We start from the raw sequence: 23,497 nt of genomic DNA on the forward strand, positions 1-23,497 counted from the left end.
TCCAAACCAATTTTCCAATATTAATTTACCTATTTTACATTTATTATAGATGTTTGGGATGACCAACCCCACATCACCATGGATTGTCTGGTGGGAACTGGTTTTTCAGTATGTAACAGAGGAACAGAGCAGCAGAAAGACATGGGTTCTAGACCCCTTTCACACTGGGGCGCTTTGCAGGCGCTACAGCGCTAAAAATAGCACCTGCAAAGCGCCCTGAAACAGCCGCTGCTGTCTCCAGTGTGAAAGCCCTGAGGGCTTTCACCCTGGAGCGGTGTGCTGGCAGGACGCTGAAAAAAGTCCTGCTAGCAGCATCTTTGGAGCGGTGTATACACCGCTCCTTCCTCACTCCTGCCCATTGAAATCAGTGGGGTAGCGCGGCTATACCGCCGGCATAGCGCTGCTGAAGCGGCGCTTTGCGGGTGTTTTTAACCCTTTTCGACCGCTAGTGGGGGGTTAAAACCGCCCTGCTAGCGGCCTAATACCGCCGCAAAAAAAAAGTAAAATCGGTGCTAAATATAGCAACACTTTACCCCCGCCCCGGTGTGAAAGGGGCCTTAAGGCTTTGGAGAGAGAGATGAGTAAACACTACAGATATGTGCCCAGGTAAGATTTTACGAATAGGGTTTACATCCACTTTAATGCATCCTCTGTATTAAAGTGGTTGTAAAGGCTAAAGGTTTTTTACCTTCATGCATTCTATGCATGATGGTAAAAAATATTCTCTGTGTGACATCTCCCCCTAATACCTACCCAAGCCCAATCTTGATCCAGTGATGTGCAGTGCACGAGAGCAGCGATTTTTTTTTTTTTTTTTTTTTTTTTTTTTTTTTTTTTCCCCCTCCTGGTCTTACCATCCTCATTGGCTGAGACACAGCAGCGAGCACCATTGGATCTCGCTGCTGTCAGTTACAGGCAGTGAGGAGGGGGCGGGGCTAAGCTGTACTCTGTGGGGTCACGGAGTTAAATAGCCAAAAAAATGTGGTAAAATAACGCTTGCAGTAAATCGGCTATGAAAGTGCAATACACAAAGAATTTTGCGTTAACCGCTTCACCCCCGGAAGGATTTTCCCCCTTCCTGACCAAGCCATTTTTTGCGATACAGCACTGCATTGCATTAACTGACAATTGTGCTGTCGTGCGACGTTGTACCCAAACTTTTTTTCCCCCACAAATAGAGCTTTCTTTTGGTGGTATTTGATCACCTCTGCGGTTTTTGTTTTTTGCTCTATAAACAAAAAAAGCAAAAATTCAAAAAAAGTACACTATTTTGTACGTTTTGCTATAATATCCAAAAGAAAAACAAAATGTATTCATCAGTTTAGGCAGATGTGTATTCTTCTACATATTTTTGGTAAATAGAATTGCAATAAGCGTATATTGATTGGTATGCGCAAAATTTATAGCGTTTACAAAATAGGGGATAGATTTGTCATTTTTTATTTTCTTTTTTTACTAGTAATGGCAGTGATTTGCAATTTTTTTTTTTTTTTTATTTTTTTTTTTTATCAGGACTGCGACATGCGGCGGACAGATCGGACACTTTTGACACTATTTTGGGACCACTGACATTTATACAGTGATCAGAGCTAAAAATAGCCACTGATTACTGTATAAATGTCACTGACAGGGAAGGGGTTAACACCAGGGTGCGATCAAGAGGTTAATTGTGTTCCCTAGGTGTGTTCTAACTGTAGGGGGGATGGGACTGTCTGAGGGAGGAACACACGATCTGTCTCCTCTCCCCTGAGAGCCCCGTTCTCGCTCTGTCACGAGCGATCACGGGTGTCCGCATCAGCTCCTGGGACACGCGGCGGGCGCACACGCCTGCTATGACGTCTTAAAGGAGCGACATATAGCTACGGCGATTTGCGCAGCCGTGCCAACCTGCCGCAGTATAACTGCGGTGGCTGGTCAGCTAGCGGTTAAATACCGATGCGGTATTTCATGTAACGGTACTTACTACATTATTTGAATGCGGTAATTTACTACGTTGAGCTGTTTGCTAAGGAGCAGAAAAACATGCTAATTAAAAATGATGAAAAAATAACAGCATGGGGTCCCCCCCAATGCATTGTGCATACCAGGCCCTTGGGGTCTAGTATGGATTTTAAGGGGAAGTCCATGCCAAAATTAAAAACAAAAGACGGAGTGGGGGTCCCCCCCAAAATCCATAGCAGGAAAATAAGGACCCTGAAACAGGAGAACCTTTGTACCCCCCGGTACAGCGGGACTTTATAGGCGAACAGAAAATGATGGTAGTAAAAATATTTATTTATTAGAAATTGCTTAAAAAAGCATAAAAGCAAGACAAACTAAACCTAAATCTGTACAAAAGTGCTTATGCATGATGCAACAAGATTTTTCCATACTGATTTCTTTACACTTTCACTTATAAATACATGTTTCTCTATAAGCCTGACATGTTTCAGGATGCTGTCCCTTCTTCAGAGGTGTATCGAGGAGAGAGAATATGTATATAGAAGTATTCTGAAAAGACAGGTAAGAACAATTTACATGTTAAAATGTTGTACAGGACAAAAATTCACACTATGGCATCCGACAGTGTCCAACACACATACCAGTATCCGGTCCTTAGAGAAAAAATGCTGTGCAGAATATTGTGCAAAAAGCAGACTTTTATATCAATGGAGAAGGGGTAATTTGATTAAATGAAAGTAAGTAAATAACCGCCAATTAGCCAATAACGGGCATGGCGGCTTCCACTTGGGTCGAGGAGAGACTCCGCAAAGTCCCCCGAACAGGAGCATGACCCCGCCAGGTCCACAGTGTAGCCCTAAAAGGATAGGTTTATATAAATTAATAAATCGTACTCTATTACCATAGAATTTGTATGTATTATGTTATATATGGAATCCTGAATATTTAAAGATAAGGTTATATCACATTGTGTAAGAAATACTTAAGAAAAAAGGGAGGGGGGGGAAGGGGGCTGCTCACTCCATGATTTAAACATGGGGTGCATAGCTCAGTGCTGCAACCGCAAATCTAATAATACTTTTTATTGCTGTGCAATGTGCACTTTAAGAGAAAGCAGCGACCCCAAACCTTTCATTCTCCAGCACGAAAAAAAAAAAAAAAAAAAGGAAAACAACATTAGAAAAAATGCAATATAGATGATAGAGCCTTGTCTCTTCTCTATATAGAGATACACGAATGATAAGAGAGGATAAAAGGTTAGACTATTGCTACTTACTTGCTTAAATTTCAGGTATTTAGGCAAAGGGCTGGAGCGTAGTGGTCACTGACATTTGTGGTTTGACACTGGGCAAGACGCCAATGGCGGTTTTTAAAGAGCCGCTGGCGCCTGCGCAGTGTGAATTATTCCCTGAGTGTCAGCAAAGGTGGATAACTAACGTCGGATATGACGCATCGGCGTCATGACGAAGCGATGTGCGCAGGCAGTGTGAGCGGATGGCAAATTGAAGGAGCTAAGGAACCACGTCGTTGCGTCCGGCGCGTTGACGTCATCTAAAAGCGGCGCTACGAGACGGAAGTGGAGAAAAACAAAGGAATGTGTAATAGGTTGTTCGAGGCAAGCGAAGCATTACCAAGACAGCCAATGTGCACAGGGCACCCAAAAACAAAAGAGGGGGGAACAAAAAATAAAAATAAATGATCAAAAACTGGGATGTTAAATGCATAAGAATGACATGAAAACATAGGGGACTAAGGACTGGGAACATCCAAAAAAGGAGGCCCCAGGGATGAATCTGCACGGCGCCCGCCCAGAACCAAAGCACTGGGGGAGCGTCATGCAGACAAGTCCCACCGGCGCACAAAACACCGCGGACGCCCGTCCGGACTCAGCCAAACGAGCATTCGGTGTGAAAGAAGGCCATGCCCCCATCAGAAAAGATGGGGAAAACATGGCCCCCGGGCGGAGACGGAACCAAGACCAAGGGCACTAAAAGAAAAAATTATCAACAAAAGCATATCAAGAAATATAATGTATCTATACATTTAAGCCAAATTAGCTTGGTAATTTTGTTGGTCTAAATGCATGGGCACAATCGGATGCACATAGTGGAAAGAAGGCAAAGGTCGATGAATACAGAACAAAACTTGGAACAATGGATGCATAGAAAATGGCAGAGAAAAAAACATCAGAGACAAAAAACCAAGATACATCATATGAACATATATGTGTTGTTAACAGATACACAGACATATTAGATATATTTTCATATGGTAGTGTCAATAACATTCATGGACATGTTAAATACATTCATGGGCCTGTTAATTACATTATCCGTATAGTAATGTAAACAGCGTTATGAAGAAGATGGTATCTCACAACAACATACTTGATTGCATCAGCCTTAAATCTCATGTCCATGAATGTTGACACTACCATATGAAAATATATCTAATATGTCTGTGTATCTAACTGTTAACAACATGTATATGTTCATATCATGTATCTTGGTTTTTTGTCTCTGTTTTTTCTCTGCCATTTTCTATGCATCCATTGTTCCAAGTTTTGTTCTGTATTCATCGACCTTTGCCATCTTTCCACTATGTGCATCCGATTGTGCCCATGCATCCAGACCAACAAAGTTACCAAGCTTTGGCTTAAATGTATAGATACATTATATTTCTTGAGATGCTTTTGTTGATTTTTTCTTTTAGTGCCCTTGGTCTTGGTTCCGTCTCCGCCCGGTGCACGGGGGCCATGTTTTCCCCATCTTTTCTGATGGGGGCATGGCCGTCTTTCACACCGAATGCTCGTTCGGCTGAGTCCGGACAGGCGTCCGCGGTGTTTTGTGCGCCGGTGGGACTTGTCTGCATGATGCTCCCCCAGCGCTTTGGCGCTGGGCGGGCGCCATGCAGATTCGTCCCTGGGGCCTCATTTTTTGGATGTTCCCAGTCCTTAGTCCCCTATGTTTTCATGTCATTCTTATGCATTTAACATCCCAGTTTTTGATCATTTATTTTCATTTTTTGTTTCCCCAAAAGAGTTGTTTTTGGGTGCCCTGTGCACATTGGCTGTCTTGGTAATGCTTCGCTTGCCTCGAACAACCTATTACACATTCCTTTGTTTTTCTCCACTTCTGTCTCGTAGTGCCGCTTTTAGATGACGTAATCACGCCGGACACGACGACGCGGTCCCTTAGCTCCTTCAATTTGCCATCTGCTCACACCGCCTGCGCACGTCGATGCGTCATATGCGACGTTAGTTATCCACCTTTGCTGACACTCAGGGAATAATGCACACTGCGCAGGCGCCAGTGGCTCTTTAAAAACCGCCATTGGCGTCCTGCCCAGTGTCAAACCACAAATGTCAGTGACCACTACGCTCCAGCCCTTTGCCTAAATACCTGAAATTTAAGCAAGTAAGTAGCATTAGTCTAACCTTTTATCCTCTCTTATCATTCGTGTATCTCTATATAGAGAAGAGACAAGGCTCTATCATCTTTATTGCATTTTTTCTGATGTTGTTTTCCTTCTTTTTTTTTTCGTGCTGGAGAATGAAAGGTTTGGGGTCGCTGCTTTCTCTTAAAGTGCACATTGCACAGCAATAAAAAGTATTAGATTTGCGGTTGCAGCACTGAGCTATGCACCCCATGTTTAAATCATGGAGTGAGCAGCCCCCTTTCTTCCCCCTCCCCCTCCCCCTTTTTTCTTAGGTATTTATTACACAATGTGATATAACCTTATCATTAAATATTCAAGATTCCATATATAACATATAATACATACAAATCCTATGGTAATAGAGTACGATTTATTAATTTATATAAACCTATCCTTTTAGGGCTACACTGTGGACCTGGCGGGGTCATCCTCCTGTTCGAGGGCCTTTGCGGAGTCTCTCCTCGACCCAAGTGGAAGCCGCCATGCCCGTTATTGGCTAATTGGCGGTTATTTACTTACTTTCATTTAATCAAATTACCCCTCTCCATTGATATAAAAGTCTGCTTTTTGCACAATTTTCTGCACAGCATTTTTTCTCTAAGGACTGGATACTGGTATGTATGTTGGACACTGTCGGATGCCATAGTGTGAATTTTTGTCCTGTACAACATTTTAACATGTAAATTGTTCTTACCTGTCTTTTCAGAATACTTCTATATACATATTCTCTCTCCTCAATATGCCTCTGAAGAAGAGACATCGTCCTGAAACATGTCAGGCTTATAGAGAAACATGTATTTATAAGTGAAAGTTTAAAGAAATCAGTATGGAAAAATCTTGTTGCGTCATGCATAAGCACTTTTGTACAGATTTATGTTTAGTTTGTCTTGCTTTTATGCTTTTTTAAGCAATTTCTAATAAATAAATATTTTTACTATAACATAATTTTCTGTTCGCCTATAAAGTCCCGCTGTACCGGGGGGTACAAAGATTCTTCTGTTTCAGGGTCCTTATTTTCCTGCATTAATTTGGGATGTTGGCAACGTATTAAAGGTGATGTAATTCCCTTCTGTGGTTCATTATACCATATACAAAATCCATAGCAGACCCTTAACCAAGCATGTAGCCCGGCAGGTCAGGAAAGGGCTTTGCCCCCCCAAGCACCTTGTCCCCATTGGAACAAGGGCCTCATTCCCACAACCCTGGACTCCAGATCCCACCCCCCCATGTGAATGAGTATGGGGTACTATTACCCCTACCCATTCACCAAGAAAGTGTCAAAAAGTAATGAACAGTTTTTGACAATTCCTTTATTAAAAAATAAAGTGTCACCCCGATGTAAAGCCATTGCCAATCACGGTGCCCACCGCACCCCAAAAAGAAAGTGCTCCCGCCATCCATGAAGGCTGACCGCCTACTGCAGGCTCCGCCGTTTGACATTTCTTATACAGGTAAGGGGTCCCGCCCCTTGTGACATCACTGACCCAGCATGCGCCGATTGGTGATGTCACAAGGAGGCGGGTCCACCAGGTGATGTCAACAGGTGGCCCCACCCCTTACCTATATAAGAACTGTCAAACGGCGGAGCCTGCAGTAGGTGGTCAGCCTTCATGGGCGGCGGGGGCTTTTGGCGGGGGGTTTGGGTGTGGGGGCCGGCATGATTGATGCTTTACACCGGGGGACACGTTTTTATTTTTTGATAAAGGAATTGTCAAAAACTGTCTGTTTTTATTATTAGTTTTTGACACTTTTTTGGTGAATGGGTAGGGGTCTTATGTACTCCATACACATTCACATTGGGGGGGCTGAAATCTGGGACCCCTTTCTTAAAGGGGGCTTCCAGATTCTGATAAGCCCCTTGTCCGCAGAACCCCACAACCACCAACCAGGGCTGTGGGGATGGGCACAAGGTTCCTTGGTCCCCCTGTCCCAAAGCACAAACCCCTTGCATGCTGCGGGCATGTGCCCTGGTATGGTTTAGGAGGGAGGGGGCAGCTCACTTGTCTCTCTCTTCCCCCCCCCCTTGCTGACCTGTCAGGCTGCATGCTCGGGTAAGGGTCCGGTTATAAATCTTGGGGGGGGGTACCCCCACGCTGTTCTTTTCTTTTTTCGTTTTGGCATGGAGTTCCCCTTAAAATCCATACCAGACTCGACGGGCCTGGTATGCATGGGGGAGGGGACCCAACTATGTTGTGTGTTTTTTTTTTTTTTTTTTTCCTTCATAATAATATTTAATTGTCTGCATGCTTTTCTTACATTCAGCTGATGAGTCATCTGTTAAGGACGCGGCAGCCGGCTTCCCGATCCGCTCCTTGGCAACCAGCTATTTGTAAAAAAAATAAAATCAAATACCTCCAGCAAAACCTTAGTGCTAAATGTCGCATATTTTTTTACTCTCCGGTCCGTTTGTGAATTGGGTTTGAATTGGTTTTTTAAGCAATATTTACCGGCATATTTTTCATTTTGCGGTAATTACAGCATAATAGTTTTTCTTTTATGAATTGGACTTAATTTACCGTATTCTATAATTTATGCAAATGAGTCACGTAACCACGTTATCACATGCGATAAATGATAGTGACTTGACCAATGGCAGCTGGTGTTTTTTTCTTTTGGGGGTGGCAAACTAGCACCCCCCCGGGAGGACGGTTTGGACATCAAAGCCCCACACTTACCCCATCTAGGAAGCAGGTGGGCGGGCAGCGTGTCCGGCAAGCGGCAGCTTTCTTCCTTCCTCCTCCTGTGGATCACGGCCGCCGTGCATCTTCCTCCACCTAGGTGTCCAGTAGGATTGCCTGTCCTTTCAGCCAATTGGGAAACCAGGCCAGGATCCTGAAAGGGGCTGGACGCATGAATAGGGGGGTGGTGGCAGCAATGGAAAGAAGAGGGTGCCCCCTTAATGGACGGGCCGCCCCTGGACTTGACCCCTGCTTGTCTTTTGGAGTACTCAACAAGGGGAAGGGGCCAGGAGTGCCAGTGGGGGACCTGGGAAGAGGACGATCAGGGACTCTGTTCAAATCACTGCACAGAGCAGGTAAGTATAACATGTTTGTTTTTGTTTTTTTTTCTTAAACGTGGGCCTTTAATATCCCTTTAAGGTAAAAAAAACCTTCAGTATGCAGCTCCCCTCCCAGCCCCCCCAATAAATATTAGGTAAATATCTGAGCCTAATCTTGATCATCTCTCATGCCTCTCTCCCTCCTCATTGTCTCAGAGATGGCTGCAGGAGCCATTGGCAGTCAATCACAGCAGTGAGGAGGGATGCACAGAACTGGCTCGGCAGGGAGCCTGCATGAGTGCCCACACAGCAAGCTGCTTGCTATGGTAGGCACTCAGCTGGGGAGGGGCATTAACTCTGGCAATATACCTGAGAAGAGGAGGATCAGTCGTGTTTTAAATTAATTCCGCGCTAGCGAAATATTCAGGAGATGAGCGTGGGTGCTGTCTACGTCAAAAACTACACTAGGTGGACTTGTTAAAAATGGGTATGGTTGAGGGAGGGGTGTGGTGGCGCTGCCAAAGGTAAAATTAAATATATATGGTGTCCTACATCACAGCATCCTGTAAGTGCTCAGTAAATAAATGATATGATCAAATTAGACATATACAGTGCAAATCAACAGAATATATGAAAAATCTTAAATCTAAAAAACAGGTAATAAATATGTAAAAATTATATATCAGGATGTGCTATAAGTGCAAGAAAGCCAGGTTATCGGGTTGAAATAAAAACGATAATTCCTGTGCAAAATAAATTAAAAAATATTAAACACAAAGTGGATATATCAGGTATATATGTGTGTTTGTGCAAAAAACAGTCCAGAAAAAATTAATGTTGTTCAGAAAACTGAGTTCCAGTGATCTAATTTCCAAAGTGACTTGTGTAAAAATCCAACTCGATTTCCAGTGCAAAATGGTGATTCACTCGTGCTCCCCTACTGGTTCCACACTCACCAGAAAGATGCACCCCTACAGGGGTAATGTGCATTCAGGCAAGATAATCTCTGATCCCAGTGTCGGTGTAGACTCCTTGTCCCTGATAGTTCATCTATCACATAGCTCAAATGTGGAAAGGATTGACACTCATAGCGTGAATCCATAAAAAGCTATGAGTTTATTCAATCACAGATATAAATGTAAAAAACGCACTTTCAAAAGTGCAGAAAGATCAGTCATCTAAAACCAAGCGTCTAGGACGCTGCGCGTTCCACAGAGGAAAAATCAAAACCGGAAGTGACTTGATTGCGCTCCAAGACTTACGCGTTTCGTCATCATACGAGGTGCCATCTTGGTGCGCCTCACGTCTTCTATATTGTGCGATTGGTGTGCAAAACCATTGCACAGAGCAGGTATGACCAATTTGTTAAATAAAAAATAAAAATTGAGAGTTTGCAATAATTTTATTGGCAGCCCCACCAACAGGTAATTTACCTTTCCTTTTTATCCCCATCACGCCTTTGAAAAATTCCAGCTTTTTCCTTGTGGAGCATGCGACTTTCCCCCTTTTTGTCATGTGATTGTGTTGTTTGGCTGCTTAGGCACACCGGGCTGTTGTCTGCAGACAAACGGTAGCAGAGTGCAGGGAAGTATAAACAGCTGGTTGGGCCACCATTGGCAACAAATTTTACTTCAGTAGAGTAAGAATCAGAACTTTTATTGCTGCCTCTGTCCTCTTTGGTGAGGTTTCTCCCTCACTTGCCCTGTTGACACTAGAAAGAAATGAAGATGAGTTGGGTTTTACTGGGACATGCAGACACAGAGCAGTACACACCTGACTGATGATCTAACCCCTCCTAAGCCACTATAAATGTCCTTTTGTTGCTGTTACAGGAAGTGAGGAATGTATTCACAGTGGGGACCAAAAAAGAAATGAAAACCTGCTAGCGTTTCTAACCTTCCCCATTCTATCCAACACTTAAGTATAACCAGAATCTGGGCTTCAAAACTAACATGCTGCTTTGATGTACATGGGCAAAGGTCCATTTCAATTTAAGCATGTTATCATTAATTATGGGGGACATGGTAGTGAAGAGGCTGAAACAGTATGTATGTGACTGTGTGCTCTGTTTTAGGCGGTTGTTAAAGCAATGGAACAGTTGGCTCAGCAGGACAAGATCAAGGAGAAGGTTTACGGCAAGCAGAAAATCTACTTTGCAGACCAGGTGAGGTGAAGATACAAAATTATTCCACTGCTCTAATAGTCAAGCTAATATCCTCAGGAATAAAATAATTGTTATACTTTTTTTCAAATTGTAATTTAGGAGCAGTTTCCCAGTGTGAGTGACTCAGAGCTCAGAAATCTTGATGCCCAAATCTCAAAACTGTCTACCACACTACAGGGCACCCAGCAGAGCTGTAGGCAGCTAGAATCAGGTTTGTCAATGATTTGTGCATTTTTTTTTTCTTCCACCTCATGCTTAGCATAGTTAAGTTATGTATTCTAATAAACAGAAACCTTCCCTATGTATCTTGATAATGTATTAATGAATACAGAACACATTAATTGTGTATTGTAATTGTTTTGTTAAAATCTGCATTTTCTGCTATAAATTACGGTAAACCCCTCAAAAGTATATATTTCTCAAAGCAGAGACCCTAGAGAATAAAATGGTGGTAGTTGCAATTTTTTATATCACCCGATATTTCTGCAGTTATTTATCAAACACGTTTTCAGGAACAATACACTAAAATTAATCTCTAACGTTCATTAACGGACACAGCCTCTTCATAGTCCCGACCTATAGGGTTGTAGCGCTACCTACAGGAGTAGGTCACTAGGTAGAAAATAAGCTTGATAACGCATATGGATAGTCCTAGCTGGTATAAAATCCCTTCTCCTAGTTTCAGAAGCAAGGACCTGGTTCCCTACCATGACCTTTCGTTAATTAGCTTCTTTCTTTGTCCCTTTTTTGCTGGCCTACAACCGCCCCCACTTCGGTGGCAAGGGGGATCTGTCTGTGGGGCGCTACCTGCACCTACGTGGATCTGTAAGTACTGTTCTCCCCTATCCTCCCAAGAGCGATTCAGGACAGATGCTCTCTGGGACAGCTTGACCTGAGGGTTCCCCTCCTCTCATCCAGGCCCCCTAGTTTGCTGTCAGGTTACCATCTGGCTTCCCCATCCCCCTTTTGCCTTGGGTTCCCCTTTGGCCATTTGTGCCTGGATGAGCTTCTGTTCCTGGTGACTGCTGAGCACTGTAGTTCCCTGTCCTGTTTTACTGCTGGGGGAGCATGGGCTATCTTTGGGGGAGGGCGCTAAGGACCTCTGTGTCCACATACCTGAATTCCCCCTGCTGTTGGCATGGCAGACTTACTCCCCGGGTTGGTGGGCATCTTCCCTGAGATTTGTACACCTTGTGGTCTTGGGTACCAGTGGCCATTTTTTTTGTAGGCTGGGCTGCCTGCTGTTTCACTTCCCTTGCTGTGCAGTGTTCAGGATAAGGCAGCTATGTTTTTGGCGCCTGTAGTCTTCCTCCTGGTGGCCATTTTCTTGTAGCTTGGCGGTGGCCATTTTCTGGCAGGGATGCGACGGCCATCCTTCTGGAGCCGCGCGGCGGGGACTGCTTCTACCTTTGGCCCCTCCTCTGTTTCCCCTCTTGTGGATTTCTAGGCTTCCTCTCTCCAGGCGCTCTGCACGTGGGCTCTGCTTGCTCTTTTGGTGGCCTACTGTTGGTGCTTGTCCCACGGTGGTGGTGAGTCCTTGTTTGGTATTCCTGGCAGTGCCTTTTTTTCTGGGGTCCTCTTTCTTTGTATGGAGTCTCAGGATCACACCTAATCTCCTCCTGAAGGCAATGGGTCACTTGGGGGTCTCAGATTCCCCTTGATGAACTGATTGTGGTCTTTTGTTTCTAGGGTGAAGGTGGCATTTAGGCATAAGATGAGCAGGAAGCGTCCCCCGCCTCCTCCTGTTTATTCGGCCTCGTAGGATCCACTGCCAAGGCAGACTCGGTTCGTCCCGTGGGACATAACGTTGAGCTCCCCGATCCTTCCAACAGTGAGGATGGTTCTTTTTACTGCGCTTATCACTTCAGTGCGTGAAAAATTATAAATGGAGGAGGCAGCTGCGGATGTGGCTGTTCCCTTTTGGTACGCACAAACCATCTCATCTGGCTAAGGTGTGTCCTTATCCTGCCTATTTTGACAAATTTGTCTAGGATTGGGAATGCCCGAAGCGACCCTTTGTGGTCCCTAAACAATTTCCTGTTATCCCTTTGGGGAATCGCTTTTGAAGAAGTGGGCTGTACTGACGGTTGTGGATCCTCCTGTTTCCAGGTTGAATATGGCAACCATAATCCCAGTGGAGGAATCTCCTGCTTTTAAGGATCCAGCTGCCAGAAAAGCAGAGTCCGTAGCCTTTGGCTAGTTTTATCCACAGCCTTGGTATCCCAAACGCTCATTGAATGGGCTTCGCTTTTGTGCCATGACCTGGATAGTGAGCAAGTTCTTACTGCTTACGTGAAACTGGTGGATCAGTTGGTCCAGGGGCTGCAGTTTGTGTGTGATGCATCTTTAGATACGGCTTTGCTTTCCAAGCTCACTTCCTCAGCAGTAGTGCTTTGGCACGTACTGTGGCTCCAATGTTTGTCTACAGGCCAATGGTCCAAGAAGGCTCTCCCCGATTTGCCTTTCCAAGGCGACCATCTGTTTGGTGCTACCATGGATTACATTAGTAAGAATCTCACGGGGGACCTGGTGTATTATGATCACTTACCTGCGCGCTCCGCTGGACTGGTAAATAGAGGCCCCCTCCCTTCCATTTCTGGACGCAGTGTGGGGCGTGGGTACTCTCTGGGGTGGTCGAGAAGGCAGCCTTGTCCCCCGATGGTCAGAGGGTGTGGGGTGGTCCCTGGAATTCATGGAGCCTGTGTGGGTGACCTTTTGTAGCCTCTGGTGGTGAGTCCCTTCTGGGGGTTCTCTGTCTCTCTCTTGGGCAGCCTAGGGGTGGTCTCCCCTGCCTTTAGAATCTTGTGGGGTACTTGGTTGCAGCAGCGCTCATCCGGTTGTGTGGTCCCTATGGGGTCTTTAGAGCACTGCTTCAGATCCAGATGACGTATCTCCTGATTCTTCGGATGGGTCCTCTGTCGCTGCACAGTAGAAGGCACTAGTTGCCACTCTCATAGATGCTGTGGGGGAGACACTTTAAAATTAAGGATTCCGTGGGAACGTTGTAGTGAATGTGTGGTATACAATTTTGATGATGATAAAGATGGGGAATATTTGTTTAAGTAAAAAAAAGGGTCTTAGCAAATAGTAAACTATTAATTAAAGGGTGGTGTCTGAATTATAAATATAGTTGATACAGTGCCTCCAGCCGATTACGGCAATTAATAAATAACTTAACCACTTCAGCCCCGGAAGGTTTTACCCCCTTCCTGACCAGAGCACTTTTTACAATTCGGCACTGCGTCGCTTTAACTGCTAATTACGCGGTCATGCAATGCTGTACCCAAACGAAATTTGTGTCCTTTTCTTACCACAAATAGAGCTTTCTTTTGATGGTATTTGATCACCTCTGCCGTTTTTATTTTTTGCGCTATAAACGGAAAAAGACCGAAAATTTTGAAAAAAAAATGATATTTTCTACTTTTTGTTATAAAAAAAATCCAATAAACTCAATTTTAGTCATACATTTAGGCCAAAATGTATTCGGCCACATGTCTTTGGTAAAAAAAAATGTCAATAAGCGTACATTTATTGGTTTGCGCAAAAGTTATAGCGTCTACAAACTAGGGTACATTTTCTGGAATTTACACAGCTTTTATTTTATGACTGCCTATGTCATTTCATGAGGTGCTAAAATGGCAGGGCAGTACAAAACCCCCCCAAATGACCCCATTTTGGAAAGTAGACACCCCAAGGAAATTGCTGAGAGGCATGTTGAACCCATTGAATATTTATTTTTTTTGTCCCAAGTGATTGAATAATGACAAAAAAAAAAAAAAATTACAAAAAGTTGTCACTAAATGATATATTGCTCACACAGGCCATGCGCATATGTGGAATTGCACCCCAAAATACATTTAGCTGCTTCTCCTGAGTATGGGGATACCACATGTGTGGGGCTTTTTGGGAGCCTAGCCGCTTACGGGGCCCCGAAAACCAAGCACCGCCTTCAGGATTTCAAAGGGCATACATTTTTTATTTCACTCCTCACTACATATCACAGTTTTGAAGGCCATAAAATGCCAAGATGGCACAAAACCCCCCCAAATGACCCCATTTTGGAAAGTAGACACCCCAAGCTATTTGCTGAGAGGCATGTTGAGTCCATGGAATATTTTATTTTTTGACACAAGTTGCGGGAATGTGACAATTTTTTTTTTTTTTGCACAAAGTTGTCACTAAATGATATATTGCTCACACAGGCCATGGGCATATGTGGAATTGCACCCCAAAATACATTCTGCTGATTCTCCTGAGTACGGGGATACCACATGTGTGGGACTTTTTGGGAGCCTAGCCGCGTACGGGGCCCCGAAAACCCAGCACCGCCTTCAGGATTTCTAAGGGCGTAAAGTTGTGATTTCACTCCTCACTACCTATCACATTTTTGAAGGCCATAAAATGCCCAGATGGCACAAAACCCCCCCCAAATGACCCCATTTTGGAAAGTAGACACCCCAAGCTATTTGCTGAGAGGCATGTTGAGTCCATGGAATATTTTATTTTTTGACACAAGTTGCAGGAAAGTGACAATTTTTTTTTTTTTTTGCACAAAGTTGTCACTAAATGATATATTGCTCACACAGGCCATGGGCATATGTTGAATAGCACCCCAAAATACATTCTGCTGATTCTCCTGAGTATGGGGATACCACATGTGTGGGACTTTTTGGGAGCCTAGCCGCGTACGGGGCCCCGAAAACCCAGCACCGCCTTCAGGATTTCTAAGGGCGTAAAGTTGTGATTTCACTCCTCACTACCTATCACATTTTTGAAGGTCATAAAATGCCCAGATGGCACAAACGCCCCCCCCAAATGACCCCATTTTGGAAAGTAGACACCCCAAGCTATTTGCTGAGAGGCATGGTGAGTATTTTGTAGCTCTCATTTGTTTTTGAAAATGAAGAAAGACAAGAAAAACATATTTTTTTTTTTCTTTTTTCAATTTTCAAAAGTTTGTGACAAAAAGTGAGGTCTGCAAAATACTCACTATACCTCTCAGCAAATAGCTTTGGGTGTCTATTTTCCAAAATGGGGTCATTTGGGGGGGGGGGGTTGTGCCATCTGGGCATTCCATGGCCTCCGAAACTGTGATAGGCAGTGAAGAGTGAAATCAAAAATTTACGCCCTTAGAAAGCCTGAAGGCGGTGCTTGGTTTTCGGGGTCCCGTACGTGGCTAGGCTCCCAAAAAGTCTCACACATGTGGTATCCCCGTACTCAGGAGAAGCAACAGAATGCATTTTGGGGTGTAATTTCACATATTCCCATGGCATGTTTGAGCAATATATCATTTAGTGACAACTTTGTGCAAAAAAAAAAAAAAAAAAAATTCTTTTTCCCGCAACTTGTGTCACAATATAAAATATTCCATGGACTCGACATGCCTCTCAGCAAATAGCTTGGGGTGTCTACTTTCCAAAATGGGGTCATTTGGGGGGGTTTTGAACTGTCCTGGCATTTTTTGCACAACATTTAGAAGCTTATGTCACACATCACCCACTCTTCTAACCATTGAAGACAAAGCCCTTTCTGACACTTTTTGTTTACATGAAAAAAATTATTTTTTTTTGCAAGAAAATTACTTTGAACCCCCAAACATTATATATTTTTTTAAAGCAAATGCCCTACAGATTAAAATGGTGGGTGTTTCATTTTTTTTTTTCACACAGTATTTGCGCAGCGATTTTTCAAACGCATTTTTTGGGTAAAAAACACACTTTTTAAAATTTTAATGCACTAAAACACACTATATTGCCCAAATGTTTGATGAAATAAAAAAGATGATCTTAGGCCGAGTACATGGATACCAAACATGACATGCTTTAAAATTGCGCACAAACGTGCAGTGGCGACAAACTAAATACATTTTTAAAAGCCTTTACAGGTTACCACTTTAGATTTACAGAGGAGGTCTACTGCTAAAATTACTGCCCTCGATCTGACCTTCGCGGTGATACCTCACATGCATGGGGCAATTGCTGTTTACATTTGACGCCAGACCGACGCTTGCGTTCGCCTTTGCGCGAGAGCAGGGGGGGACAGGGGTGCTTTTTTTTTTTTTTCTTTATTAATTTTTGGATTTTTTATCTTATTTTTAAACTGTTCCTTTCATTTTTATTTTTTTTTAATCATTTTTATTGTTATCTCAGGGAATGTAAATATCCCCTATGATAGCAATAGGTAGTGACAGGTACTCTTTTTTGAAAAAATTGGGGTCTGTTAGACCCTAGATCTCTCCTCTGCCCTCAAAGCATCTGACCACACCAAGATCGGTGTGATAAAATGCTTTCCCAATTTCCCAATGGCGCTGTTTACATCCGGCGAAATCTAAGTCATGAAATACTCGTAGCTTCCGGTTTCTTAGGCCATAGAGATGATTGGAGCCATTCTGGTCTCTGATCAGCTCTATGGTCAGCTGGCCGAATCACCAGCTGCATTCTCAGGTTCCCTGTTGGGCCAGGAGAGCCAGAGAAAAACATGGAAGACGGTGGGGGGGGGGGGAATCCCTCCCACTGCTTGTAAAAGCAGTCTAGAGGCTAATTAGCCGCTAGGATTGCTTTTACATGAAAGCCGACCGCTGGCTGAAAAGAATGATACCAAGATGATACCTAAACCTGCAGGCATCATTCTGGTATAACCACTCAAAGTCCAGCAACATACTAGTACGTTGCTGGTCCTTGTATTGTAAACTTTTTTTTCATGCAGCCTGTGGGCTGAACGAAAAAAAGATATTGATCGGTGGGTATGCCCACCATTAGAATACCTCCCTTCATCCGCCCACTTCTAATGATGGGCATACATGCACCATTTATATATGCCGAAGCATGGGGGCATCCTCCCGCAAAAGGCAGGAGCAAATTGCTCCTCCACCCACTGCTGCCCCCACGCTTCGGCATATATGCTGAAGTATGTAACTGTGGTGGTGAAATCACCTCCAACAGCACTGGAGTCACGGCTTTATATATCGTGGGAGCAAACGCTGTTGCTGTCAAGATAAATAAATCCGCGCTGCAACTGAATGGCGTACCTGCTAAGCAAATGATGGTTAACAAAAAAACAAAGTAACATTACAGTATAACAGTAATACTTACCATACCTGCAAAGCAAATACAAAAAAAAACATAGTAAAAAATAAAACATTTAACGCAACCTGTGCCTACCTAATATATATATATGCCGAAGCATGGGGGCATCCTCCCGCAAAAGGCGGGAGCAAATTGCTCCTCCACCCACTGCTGCCCCCACGCTTCGGCATATATGCTGAAGTATGTAACTGTGGTGGTGAAATCACCTCCGACAGCGCTGGAGTCACGGCTTTATATATCGTGGGAGCAAACTCTGTTGCTGTCAAGGTAAATAAATCCGCGCTGCAGCTGAATGGCGTACCTGAAAACAAAAAAGTGGTTAACAATAAAAAAACAAAGTATAAAAAAATTGCATACCTATAAAGCAAACATGATAAAAACATAACAATAAAACATTGCAGTATAGAATACAATAAAAAAGAGCAGAACAATAGAGAGAGAATAGAGAGAGAGAACAATAAAACGACAACTATTTTTGGTTTTTTTATTTTATATTTTTTTTGTATTTTTATTTTTTTATTTTTTTTTTATTTATTTATTTTTTTAATACTTTTTTTAGTAACTTTAACTTTTAACTGTAACTGTACCAGGTTTGGGTCTCTCAAAATGCGATGGCATCTTGGGAGACCCTGTGTTAGTGTGCCTAGTCTGTGCCGTGCTGAACCCTACGCTAATACTCCACTAGTGTATGGTAGCGTTCAAAACATTCACCAATGCATAGACCAGGATTGTCAGGACAGGAGGGACAATAATACCGGGTGTCACGCCTAAATCCGCGCTTGCTGCAGACACGACATCTTTTTTGGGGGGCTCGTTGGGTAGGGGTACTCTGGAGGACATAAGGAAAATGCCTCCCATGCAGCCGGCTTACTGCATTTGGATTGGGAAGGTGAGGTAGAGCACCGTCTGGAAACAGAAGGGCTCTGACGATCTCTTCCTGGAATTTAAGGAAGGATCCAGTCCGTCCTGAAGCTCTGTATAGCACATGAGCATTCAGCAAAGCCAATTGAAATAAATAAACAGACACTTTTTTGTACCAGCGTCTGGCCTTACGGGCAACTAGGTACGGCGCCAACAACTGGTCGTTGAGGTCCACCCCTCCCATATTAAGGTTGTATTCGTGGACACAGAGGGGTTTCTCCACAACACCAGTCGCCGTAGTAATTTGGGTCGTCGTGTCTGCATGAAGGGAGGTAAGATTGAAAACATTCTTATTGTCCCTCCACTTCATAGCGAGCAAATTATTATACTGCAAGCAGGCTCTCTCCCCCAGCCTAAGACGGGACTCTACAAGCCGCTGGGGAAAGCCCCCCGGCGATTAGGTCGCACGGTGCCACATGCTCCAATCTGATGATCAAACAAGTGACTAAAAAGTGGCACGCTCGTATAATAATTGTCCACGTACAAGTGGTACCCCTTTCCGAATAAGGGTGACACCAAGTCCCACACTATCTTGCCAGCGCTTCCTATGTAGTCAGGGCAGTTTATCGGCTCTACGTGATTATCTTTGCCCTCGTAAACCATAAATCTACATGTATAGCCTGTGGCCCTGTCACAGAGCTTATACATCTTGACCCCGTATCTGGCACGCTTGCTGGGAAGGTACTGTTTGAATGACAAGCGGCCAGAAAACTTAATCAGGGACTCATCAACGCAGACAACTTGATGGGGAGTAAACAAGTCTGCAAAACACTGGTTGAAGTGGTTTACGAGGGGCCGAATTTTGTAGAGCCGATCGTATGCAGGGTCTCCACGAGGACGACAGAGTTCATTGTCGTTGAAGTGCATGAACCACAAAATCTGCTTGTATCGTGCCCTGGTCATGGAGGCAGAGAACACGGGCATATGGTGAATTGGGTCAGTGGACCAATATGACCGCAACTCACTCTTTTTGGTTATGCCCATGAGGAGGGAAAGGCCCAGAAAGATCTTAAATTCGGAGACCGTAATTGGTCTCCAATCTCTGGCAAGGGAGGACTGGGGAATAGTGGCGATGTGTTGACCAGCGTACAAATTGCTTTGGTCCACAATAGATCTATAGAGATCTTCGGTGAAAAACAGCGAATAAAAATCCAGTGGCCTAAAGTCAACTGTTTCCACCTGAATTCCGGGTTGGCCAGTGAAAGGGGGAAGTACGGGTGCTGCAGAAGTGGTGGGTTCCCAATTCGGATTGGCGAATGCAGCAGGAAGGGCACTATGGGCACGACGGGCCTGTGTACGTCTTCTTCTTGGTGGCAGCGGGACACTACTTGTGCTTGCCACCTCGCCAGCTTGAACTGCACTTATGGGACTCGCCACGTCACCACGTGATACTGCAATGCTGGATGTACGACCAGGGTGTACTAGGCCGCTGGTGCTTGCCAGTTCACCAGAAGGAGTAGCGGCACTAGTACTTCTCTGCTCCATACGAGAGCCCTGCGGTTCTTGCACTTCAAGGACAGAAGAAGTTCGGGGTCTGGTACGCCTGACCCTAGCAGGGACCACAACTCCGTCGTCAGAGCTATCTGTCATGGAGCCGCTGTCCTCTACAGGTTCGTATTCTGAGCCTGAACTTGACAGATGAGTGACTTCCTCTTCACTATCTGTCATACTCAGAAACGTGTAGGCCTCTTCACTAGTGTACCTTCGATTTGCCATTTTGGCCTCTAAATTTAGGGGTACACTAGTGAGACTCACAGGCAAAAAAGCTCCTGACTGTTAGCGACTGATTCAAAACGCTACCAAAAAACTGTTAGCGATTGCAGGGATCAGGCCTGACTCTGCGAACGCTGCAGTTATGTGTGCTTAGTGTTTTGTAAGTGTCAGTTATCGATCGATACTGCACTTGTGTGGGCTGGGCTGGGCTGGGCCGAGGGGCAAAACGCAGGTGCTAGCAGGTATCTGGGCTGATCCCGCTAACACTGTGTTTCAGGGAACCCTAAACTGCTGGGGAGTATAGATCTGATCGGATCAGATATCGATCCGTTCAGATACTATAGCACTAAGGGTGGTGTATGCTGCGTGCGTGGGTTTTAGCGGTACTGGCGCTAACCTGACGCTGCCTGGGGCGACGCAGACCTTATCAGATCCTAAAAACTTAACTTATATCACCGCCGGGCAATTAGGGGGTTAAACCTTTATAAGGTAATAAACGGCGGGTGCCCTAAAACTATAATAAACTATAATAAACTATAATAAACTGTAATAAACTATAATTAACTACAAAAAACAAACTAGCTAACCATCGGGGGGTGACTGGGGGGTGAAAAGTGTGCCTGCGTGTTCTACTGTAAGTGTAGTGTTGGTGCACTTACTTGGATATCTTCTCTCCTCTGCGCCGGGACGAAAAGACCGGCTCGAGGAGGGATGACATCACTTCCTTTCCCTCTGTTTACATTACAGAGGGAAAGGAAGCGTTTTCATTCGCCGGGAGCGATCGGGAGGTGGTGGCCAACAATGGATGGCCTCCCCCTCACCTCTCATCGCCCGCGAACGAGAGCCGACCGCCTATGGCACCGGGGGGGGTCCGATCGGACCCCCCACCCGCGGGAGGCAGATGACGTACGGGTACGTGATTCTGCCTGCCCGTGTCATTCTGCCGCCGTATATATGCGTTAGGCGGTCGGCAAGTGGTTAATAACAATATATATTCTGTTCAGACACTCAATAGTATAACACAACAAAGTTCTTTAACCCTTTCGTTGCCAGGCCCTGTGCTCCATTTTGTACACTCAGGTAGCCAGACCATTTTTTGCAATTTTTCCTTTGCTTTTTTATTTTTCACTTATAGCTTTCAGAATTTGTGAAAGAATCCCCCCCCCCCCCCCCCCCCCCCCCAAACCATATATTTTCTGAAAGCACATAAATAGTCAAATAAAAATAATGTGCTACTGATTTTTTTAGACCCCGCGGTGTTTGCTCAAATGTTTATCAAACTAATATATTTGCAAAAAATACACTAAAACCATTATTAGCAGATAAAAACACAGCAAATTTGACAAAATTCCTACTAAACATACAAGCTTAACCTGTATTGAGTTAATAAATGACAAATATTTGTAACTTTTAAAATCGCGCCTTTTTGCGAAATGATGAAAATCGAACGCTTGCAAAAAATGTAAATATCTAAATTTCTCTAAAAATCTGAAGGTTTTCATTTTTCCCTTTTACAGCTTTTAGAATTTGTCAAAAAATATATTTTCTGAAAGCATAGGACCTCTAGAATAAAAAGAAGGTGCTACGGATTTTTTAGACCCTGCAGTATTTGCGCAAATATTTATCAAACCAATATATTCGCAAAAAATACCCTAAGACCATTATTGGCAGATAAAAATGCTGCTAATTTTACAAAATTCCTGCTAAATTTTTCCTAAAAATAAAAGGTTAAACTTTATGGAGTTAATAAACAAAAATTTGTAAATTTTTAAATTGCGCCTTTTTGCTAAATGGTGAAAATCTAATGTACTCAAAAATTTCTCTAAAAAAATCTGGAGGTTTTTATTTTTCACTTACAGCTTTCAGAATTTGAAAAGACCCCTCAAACTAGATATTTTCCAAAAGCACATGACCTGTAGAGTAAAAAAAGTGCTACAGAGATTTTTTGGGCCCCGCAATAATTGCGTAAATGTCCATCAAATCGCTATTTTCACAAAAAAATACACTAAAATCAGTATTTTTGCATATAAACACAATGTAACTTACAAAATTCCTGCTAAATTAGTACTAAAGCATCGTTCACATGTGGCATACTAAAGTGTACGCCCATGGAGGGCCATGTTTACCCGCACAGGGATGCACAGGTGTTGCGTGCATCCCTGTACAGGCAGTCCCATTTATGTCAATTGGGATGCAACAGGCATAGCAGCTGTTCCCAATCTGACATCTGTGTGGGTGTGGGTTCATGCCCCCCGAACGCAGACAGTGTGAGCTCGGGGACATGCATGCGGACCTGCATAGATGTAAAATTGGGAGCAACTGCTCTGTTCGTGCAGGTGCTACATCCCAAATGACATCAATGGGACGGCCTGCGCAGCGATGCACGGAACACCTGTGCATCCCTCTAAAGGTACGTTGTGTATGCCCTGTGTGAACAAGGCCTTAGGCCCCTTTCACATGAGCAGACCGATAGGGTCTGCCTGTCCATTTTTCAGGCGGGCCCAATCGGACCACCCATTGTTCTCTATGGAGATACTGATGTAACTGGACATGTGTCCGTTTACACCCGCCTGCATCCGATCCAGTCTGCTAAAAACAGACGGATGGGGATTCCGATGGCATCCGATGGAAATGGACAGGCCGTCCGTTTCCATCTGACCACTCCATAGAGAACAGCGGGCTGTGTCCGTGTCCGCTCTGCATGAGTGGAGCAAACACGGACCTGTCATCCGCCTGCTCAGCGGGGATCAGCAGACAGATCCCCCGCTGAGCATGCGGATCTGCTTGACAGAGTCCGCTTCATGTGAAAGGGGTCTTACCAGGAACAGCGACCGGTCCATTAGGGGCGCCACCCTCCTGCAGGGCGCCGGACTCGTACGTTTTGTATGAGTGTTTTTTTTTTTTTTCAAGCCACATGATTACAGCCTAAGGCTCTAATTGGCTTGAAAAAAGTTGGGCTGGGGGTGCAGAGCATTGCACCCACTTGTGACAATAGCGAATTAATATTCACTATCGTCTTCTGGCTTCTCCTCCTGGCCAATCGGGACAGATCGGGTTGGCCGGGAGGAGAAGCTGAGGTATCCATGGAGGGGTGAGTGCAGGGGGGGGGGGCGTCACCATGGAGGGGTAGGTGCGGGGGGTCTTAATATGTTTGTTTTGTTTTTGTTTGTTTTTTTAGAGTCATTTTATAATATATATTTTTGGGGGGTCTTTGGTGAGATATCAGACCCCAATATC

At 44.3% G+C, this 23,497-nt stretch overlaps 1 protein-coding gene across 5 annotated transcripts in view; it reads left to right on the forward strand.

Annotated features, from left to right (window-relative positions):
• PSMC3IP (PSMC3 interacting protein) overlaps positions 1-23,497 on the forward strand; it is a 560,448-nt gene that overhangs the window by 216,356 nt on the left and 320,595 nt on the right. For all 5 annotated transcript variants that reach the window (XM_073608293.1, XM_073608292.1, XM_073608291.1 and 2 more), the window contains exons 3-4: positions 10,452-10,541; positions 10,641-10,752. In XM_073608293.1, the coding sequence (XP_073464394.1) occupies positions 10,452-10,541; positions 10,641-10,752 (202 nt within the window). The remainder of the gene's footprint in view (positions 1-10,451; positions 10,542-10,640; positions 10,753-23,497) is intronic.

This window comes from Aquarana catesbeiana, linkage group LG12, assembly GCF_042186555.1.
Source record: "Aquarana catesbeiana isolate 2022-GZ linkage group LG12, ASM4218655v1, whole genome shotgun sequence".
Taxonomy (NCBI): Eukaryota; Metazoa; Chordata; class Amphibia; order Anura; family Ranidae; genus Aquarana; species Aquarana catesbeiana.